This window comes from Thunnus albacares, chromosome 6 (genome assembly GCF_914725855.1).
Source record: "Thunnus albacares chromosome 6, fThuAlb1.1, whole genome shotgun sequence".
NCBI lineage: Eukaryota > Metazoa > Chordata > Actinopteri > Scombriformes > Scombridae > Thunnus > Thunnus albacares.
The window spans coordinates 1,951,010-1,958,763 of NC_058111.1; the positions used below are offsets into that span (position 1 = coordinate 1,951,010).

The following is a 7,754-nucleotide window of genomic DNA, read 5'->3' on the forward strand; positions in this document are numbered from 1 at the left end:
CAGGGAACATTTTATTTACAACAAAATGAAACTCTTCACATACAGATAATCCTCAGGTAAGTACTAGATGTCCTTATTAGATAATGACACCATTAATACAAAATAATTAGGCATAAATCAAAGAATGAGCCCCCCTCATAATGAAATTTCTTTAGTTTAAAAAACTCATCAGCACACTCTAAATTTTGTGTTTTTTAAAAAAATGTTTTTGGTAGAAAATCCATAAGATTCCTAAAAGTCAGATAGTGCCAAGTTCAGTCTTCTGTGTATCAGCAGTAACTTGTGCAGGTGTTCGGGAGGTTTAGACGTAGGCTTTGGAGCTGCTGTTGTCTGAAGCCGGAGCTGCTCTGTAGATGCTCTGTCCTCGACTGCTTGAGTAGTTGTATGAAAACTGCCTGCAGAGAGAAACTCAGTACAATCAAATATCTGATTTACACCCAAATACAATCACACCTGTCTCACAGGTAGAAATATGACCTCCAACAAGCTACAATCAAATCAAAAACTGTTACTGTAACAGAATCTGAAGCTCTATGATTGGATGTTTCTTGCTGACATGCACATTAGGAGTCATAGGTGACTTCTCTCCTTCAGTTTTTATGTCCACAGGTTTGTAGCATTAACTTTTTACTAAGGATATTTTATGACACAGTTGTTCATCTTTAGTTCTGATGATTAGACCAGAAGAGTTTCATGTTGATCAGAGAACTGTGAGTCACTAACATCGTCTATGAGAAGAATAACTTAGACTTTTGCTGCAGGAACCAGCAGCGTCTGAAATATCTCCTCACACTTCACACCTCTTTATATATTATGCACGTTGGCTTCAGATGGGTTTTTCATGGATCTGTTTCAGACAATGTTCAAAACTTTGGACCCATGAAGACCCCTCCTTCCAGCGGTGAGGTTTAAACTCTAGTGAGAGTTTAAAGAGGACATATTTTGCACATTTCCAGCTCTATATTTATATTCTGGGGCTCTACTGGAATATCCTTGCATGATTTCCAGTTAAAACCTCCTTATTTATCTTATACAGGTCCTTTATGCAGCCCCTCACTTCAGCCTCTCTCTGAAACAGGCCATTTTAGCTCCTGTCTCTTTAAGGCCCACCTCCCGATGAGCCCACTCTGTTCGGATTGGTCAGCTTCTAGAAGTTGCATCATGGTCGACTTCTGGTGGTTTGGGAGGCTATGTCAACAAACCATGAAACAAACTATAGTTGTAGGATTTCACTTCTTTCTTTACTCGAAATGTGAACTTGTCAGATACATCCGTACATCTCCCATCTCAAAGATCCATCACATCAACAAGGTCTAATTGCCAAAGTCCTTCTCTGTTGTCAACCTCAGTAAACATTCTTATGCACTCTCTATTGATCTCTCCTCATTGCAATCCTGTTGTATTTATTAGGGCCTGAGCCCAAAGGGCATTAACATGCCCTTTCATGTTTTTGTTTCTTTCTTTATTATTACGGGACATCAGACCTAAATTTGACCCCCTAAACATGCTCAAAAACTCACCAAATTTGGCACGCACATCAAGTCTGGTGAAACATTTGATAAAGAATTAACCCCCAAAGTTCCAAAATGTGCTCTCTAGCGCCACCTATGTAACTAAAATGGCCACCACGACCTGTAGGAGTATTGTAGAGAGATCAAACCGAAACTCAATTATTCGTCTCATCAAATCATTTGCTAACACTCTTGACCTAAATCCAACAGGATGTTCGCAATTAGCATTTCAAAATAAGACTTGCCTCAATTTTGGCCTCCGAACAAACGCTATCTCCTCTGACGGCGTTAATGGTATCGACTTCAAACTTTGATACATGACTTATGACACTGTGCTGAAAAAAACTATGTAATAACTTGAATGGTTTGGATTTTATAAGCCTCGAAAGTTGCTGTGCCACATCACCCTTACAATATAAAGCAATGGGGAGGCATGACCTTTGTGTCAAACATAGGCTTCTGACATCTAAACTATAAGTCTGACCACTTTCAAACCTGTATCAATGGATTCGCAACAAAATTTCCTACAAAAAAAAAAGATTTTTAATGTAAGATTTGGCCAAAGTAATGGGATTCATGAGGAGATCACACAAGAAGTGTACTTTAACATTCTCCTCTCCAACTGAGAGGGAGAGAGAGGGTGGAGGTGCTCAAGCTGTAAAGACTGATAATTACACCTTGAGGTGGACGGGCAGTCCACGCCTTTACTTGAAGAGTTTACCAACTTTTATGTAAACAGTGTCACGGCTCTTGTCAATCAGATGTAATTGTTTTTTTAATATCTTTCTCTATTTTTTGAGAGGCAAGAGGGAGATCAAAATATGAAAAACAATATTTGGTTGAAATAAACCATTACCGAATCTCAGTATTATTTACAACATATTTTTTCTCTCTTCTTTGGAAGAGACACGTAAAATGACACCCCAAGGGAGGATGGTCTCCCTAACCAATCAACAACCAGAATGCAATATTGACATCGAGTTGGTCCAATGATAGTTTCCAGAATTCATCTTCAATTCTCTCCACTGTAAGGCAGAATAGCAGCAGTGGATAGCTCCTTGCGTTAGCCAATGCAACAGCTGGCTTGCTGTAGCAGCCTGAAGGACTCTTTATAAATCCGTGGAAGGACTGTTAAGGACTGTTGTTAAGCATATGGGAGAAAAGATCTGGACTGTGCAGCGCAGCAGCAGCAGGACACCGCCAGGGAGCGGCTGGAGAGAGAAGCAACCAGAGAAACAACCAGGAGAGTTAGCTTGTTTGTCATTGTTGCTAATGATATCAGACTGGTTAAGCCGCAGCCACAAAGATCTGTTAACTAACAAACAAGATGACCAACAGCCAAAAATGGATGTTATGACATGAATACTTCATCAACATGATAGAAAGAAGAAAACATCAGATAAGGTGAGTCAGATACAGCTTCTCTCTCTCTGTCCCTTTGGTTGCTTATTTCATCTCATTGCCCGTTCAACGCTGCTTGCAGCTTTAATTAGTTTAGTGTTTGTTTGTTTGTTTGTTTTCTTAAGTTGAGGGGAGTTCTGTTGTATCAGCCTGTAGCTTCTGAACATCTCCTCTGTTTTACTTGTTATCTGGATTTTAAGCTGTGTCTGGATCTGTGCAAAAATGAATAAAAATAAAAAATTCTGTGTGGTCATGATGCGTAACACCAGACGTTGTCGGCATCACTTCAGATGACTGACAGCGCCCCATGTGGACAGACTGTGGTACTACATGCCGCAGGTGTTGTGGGTTTACCGTGCAGGGGGGGCGGGGGAGCTCCTCCTGCAGGAGCAGCAGAGCATCGAGCCCCCCAGGATGGCCAGACAGGAAGCTCCCCAGCCCAGATACAGACCAGTGCCCAGCTCGAACCTGCAAAAAGAAAACCACACCACCACCATCATCATCACCATCATCACCTTCACCATCATCATCATCATCATCATCATCATCATGTTTGTTCGTGGGACTGACCGGACTCCTCCGTTCAGCGGGTCGTAGAAGTCATGGATGACTCGGGCAGCGTACCAGGACACTGCAGTCAGAGTGAACAAACCTGAGGGAGCAAACAGCAACACATCTCACACTCACACCTGTCTGCAGTCTGGAGCTCAGATACTGATGAAACATCTAGCCTGAAACATCAGTTTGCACACATAACAACACTGCAAATGCCTCATCATGCTCGTACAGACTCACTGAATGATCTTCTGTCCCTGTGGAGGAAAACAGACAGCAGTCCAATTCAAACCTGCTTCACTAAACTACAGTAAGACCCAAAAATCGTAAATGTCAGTCGCCCCAAAACCACCTATAGTTAGTTTGAGTGACCGCTGCCATTTAGCGGCCATAGTAACTGTGACTCGGAGCAATGGTGCAGTTCAGAGGACGTATATATATGTGGACAGGTTTCCTCAGTAACATTTGAAGCAGGTGCTGTGAGTCCTGAAGCGTACCGGACAGGATGAACAGGATTCCTCCACTCAGGGCGATCTGGTCTTTGGTGTGCTCCGAGGTTCTTCCGATCTTGGTGCACTTGAGTCCGAGCACGGAGACAATGATGGAGGCCAGACCGACCAGCAGGGACAGGATCATCAGAGCCCGGCAAACCTGCAGGTGAGCTGGGACCACCACAGACCAGGATGTCAAACACAAGTGGAGCTCGAAATGTTAGAGAAGTTTGAATAAAGTTTTTAGATGTTGAAAAAATGTCTTTCAGTGCTGATGACAGAAGAGTCAAACATGACACCCCCACTATGAACTGGAATATATCCAGCTGGGTTTTAATAGGTGAGAAAAACCTTAAATTCAGGAGTGACTTTGTTAACTTTCACTCCAACTTTTTAAACAATTGATGGATTCTAATATATTAAATCTGAATAAAGTCAATTAACATTTCATAAAGTACTGTACTTCAGTACAGTTTTGAGGTACTTGTACTTTACTTGAGTATTTCCATGTGATGCTACTTTCTACATTTCAGAGGGAAATATTGTACTTTCTACTCCACTACATTTATTTGACAGCTTTAGTTACTTTTCAGATGCAGATTTGACACAATGGATAATATAACAAGCTTTTAAAATACAACACATTGTTAAAGATGAAACCAGTGGTTTCCAACCTTTTTGTCTTTTGACGTCTTACAAAAAGCAGGGTGTAGTCGGGGTCACATTTCACATGTCTATGAGTTGTTAACAGCTCCACCAAATAGTGATTTTTCCCTCTAAACTTCTCACATGCTTTCATTTCAATAAATGTTCAAATGATCCAATATTTCAGCAAAAATCAAAGATTAGAGAAAAAGTTCAAAAAACTGAAAACAGATTTGTGCATCAGAACTTTGTTTTTTCTTCTTTCCTCTCCCATTAATCATCTCACGACCCCTCAGATTTACTTTTACTCACACAAGTAAAAGATCTGAACACTTCTTCCACCACTGTCGATTAATAAATCCAGTAATCTTCTCAAAGATGCATTTAATTCCAACACTATCTGCTGCTCTAAGAGCTATTTTGCATTAATTTAACTTTATATGTGTAGAATAAAAACTAAACTGTACACATGTCCTGTGTGTGTGTGTGTGTGTGTGTGTGTGTTGTATAAAGCGTGCAGTGAGTCCTCACCCGGCAGTCCCAGCACCGTCTTGAACTTGCTGCACTGGAGCGATCCCAGCGATGTGGCGGCGCAGCTCATCCACAGACCTTCAAACTGCCACTGACTGCTGGTGACCGACTCCACCTGACTCCTCACCTTCCACATCTGAGAGGACGTACAGCTGGACTGCAGACACCAGGACACCACGCCCAGAACCAGACCCACAACCTGCAGACCCACCGTCATGCTGCTCTGCACACACACACACCTGGAAACACCTGGAAACACCTGGAAACACCTGGAAACACCAACAGCCAAACACACCAAACCAACAGGAACATCTCATTGAATCAAATATTTGATGTTTTGTCAACTATTTATTTTATTTCTTATCATTTGTTGTCTGATCTATTCACTTGTTCCATTTTTAAATAAAGTTGGAAGGAAATGACCTTTCAACTTGTTTGGTGGATTTTAAAACAGATCTCTGGTGATTTTCCACATCAGCGTGTTTCCAGGTGTAAATACTTCTGCATTTATGAAAAATATATAAAGCTTTTTGTAGCTGAGAACAAAAATAGTGTGCGAGGAAACAAAAGGAGGGAATTCTGTCCTTAAAAAAAACATGAACACTGGAGGAAACAGCTGTGCTCACAGCCAGCGGTGTTTGCTGTCAGAGTATTTTATTTCTGTTTTTCTTATTCATTTGTTTGCACGTTAAAAAGATGATTTGATTTGCACACAAAGATATTCACATAAACACACATTTACCTCCGTATACTCAGCTAAACATGAGTTTAAAAGCTGAAGAGCTCTCCTAAAAACTCAAGACAAGATCAACAGAATTATAAAAATAAAAATATTGATGGATGGAAAGACGACTACAAAAAAACAAAAAGAAAGAAGACAAAATATACACATATCGATTACTACTGATAATGTAAAATGTCACATCAGCTCTCTTCGCTCTAGAAAGCCAAACAGTTCATTATTATATCTCCTTTTCCCTGCCAGTCCATGTTTTATCCCTCTTGTAATATAGTTTTATATATCGTCATGATCATGTGACCAGGTGTGACGTTGTTTTGTAAGTAACATGTGACAGTGCTAAAAGCAGTCGAAGTGTGATACCGGAGGTGACGTCCTCTACTGGTCATAGTGTGCCAACAATAAACTTCCCTACAAACTAAATAAAGCCAGAATCAGTCAGAATCACCTTAAATTGGTCTTTGGCTCATTTGACTTGTCTGTTTTGTTTTTTTTTTTTAAGGTGATCTTATTCAGGGATTTAAATGGTGGCAAAACACAATAACAAAACAGAAAAAACAACAAAATGTTGTTTTGTGAAATGTTGCTTTTGGCACCTCAGGGCTACTGTAATTTTCTAATAAATGATGGTAAATGATTCCACTGATTGGTTGACCTGTACTCAGCGGTTTTCTTTAAAGCGTTCACATTGTGGAAGAGAGATCTTATTCATCGTCATTTATCTAGTTTTGTAATGGTGTTTATTCTCTGTAAAGATTATTGTAGAGAAAAGGAAACATATCTTCTCCAAAAGAAGGTTAAAGCTCTTCTGGACTGAACATATCGCCGGACAACAGTCCAGATGTGTCAAAACCAAACATCGTACTACCTGCTTTAATGTGTGTGAAGGTCGACATGAGTGACACCTTTTAATAACAGATATCACTCTGCACGTTTTGTCTTTAAGATGAGACCAAGACATTTTCTCATCAGGTGTAAAGGAGCTTAGTTTAAGGATAGACTGAATTACCAAATTATAAACCAAATCAAGTTCCTCCCCAGGTTTGTGTGTAAATAAACACAATTATTAGATGCCAGACAGTCAGTAACAATGATTAGATGTTACCAGAGATACTGTAGGTCTCCTGCACTGTTTGCTTCAGGTTTCGGTCGAGTTCAATCATTAAAATCAAATCTTTTGGTCACTGAACTTGTGTCATTACTCCTCCCATCTGCCCCCGCTGACCTCCACCGTGTTCACATTATAACTACTTCCTGTTACATGTGGTCAATCTTGTCTTTTTTAAAACACAGAAACTGGAAATAAACAGTGTTTTGAAACAAATTCTGTGTCTTTACAGTTTTAGCTTGAACAAAAGGACAAAAATGAATCCATGAAAATAACATAAGACATAAGACATGAGATCATGTGAGAACATCACATCCTGATCATAACTTCACCAAAACACATCAGTCTTCTTACCGTCAGTCAGATTCGGAGGCTGAAGTGAAGTTGTTTTAGGTTGTAGTCGCTCGTCGTTCTTCTGTCCTGCTGTTTGTTTCTGTGATGTGAAGCTGATCTGATCCTCTGAGGTCGATTTGTGTTCGGGGTCGATGAACTCTGCAAAGGGCCGAACCACTGCTGAACATACATCATTATTGACAGAGTTTCACCTCCAACTCTGTTTGTTAGCAGCAGATTTCAGACTTCTTAAAGCCACTAAAACCACCTGTAATACTTTATTTACCTCATACGTTCAAAGGAAAGAAATATACATATATATTGTAGTCCATCTCTTCAGTTTCCATCTGTCCAGTTTACAGGTTTAACTTTATTACCTCTTCCACTCCCTCCTCCTACCATTGACCCATTTTTGTCTTTTTTTATGGGGGGACAGACGA

At 40.2% G+C, this 7,754-nt stretch overlaps 1 protein-coding gene across 3 annotated transcripts; it reads right to left on the bottom strand.

Annotated features, from left to right (window-relative positions):
• On the bottom strand, positions 1 to 7,754 carry LOC122984016 (claudin-1-like). 3 transcript variants are annotated; one of them, XM_044354259.1, is made up of 6 exons: positions 7,336 to 7,754; positions 5,135 to 5,393; positions 3,965 to 4,129; positions 3,483 to 3,564; positions 3,267 to 3,380; positions 1 to 395 (listed from the first exon to the last, which is right to left on the bottom strand). In XM_044354259.1, the coding sequence occupies exons 2-6, from the start codon at positions 5,349 to 5,351 to the stop codon at positions 302 to 304; spliced, it is 672 nt and encodes a 223-aa protein (XP_044210194.1). In that variant the 5' UTR covers positions 5,352 to 5,393; positions 7,336 to 7,754; the 3' UTR covers positions 1 to 301. The 3 variants fall into 3 exon arrangements, with proteins under 3 accessions (XP_044210194.1, XP_044210195.1, XP_044210192.1); XM_044354260.1 differs by having other exon boundaries at positions 5,135 to 5,403; XM_044354257.1 differs by lacking the exon at positions 7,336 to 7,754 and having other exon boundaries at positions 5,135 to 7,198.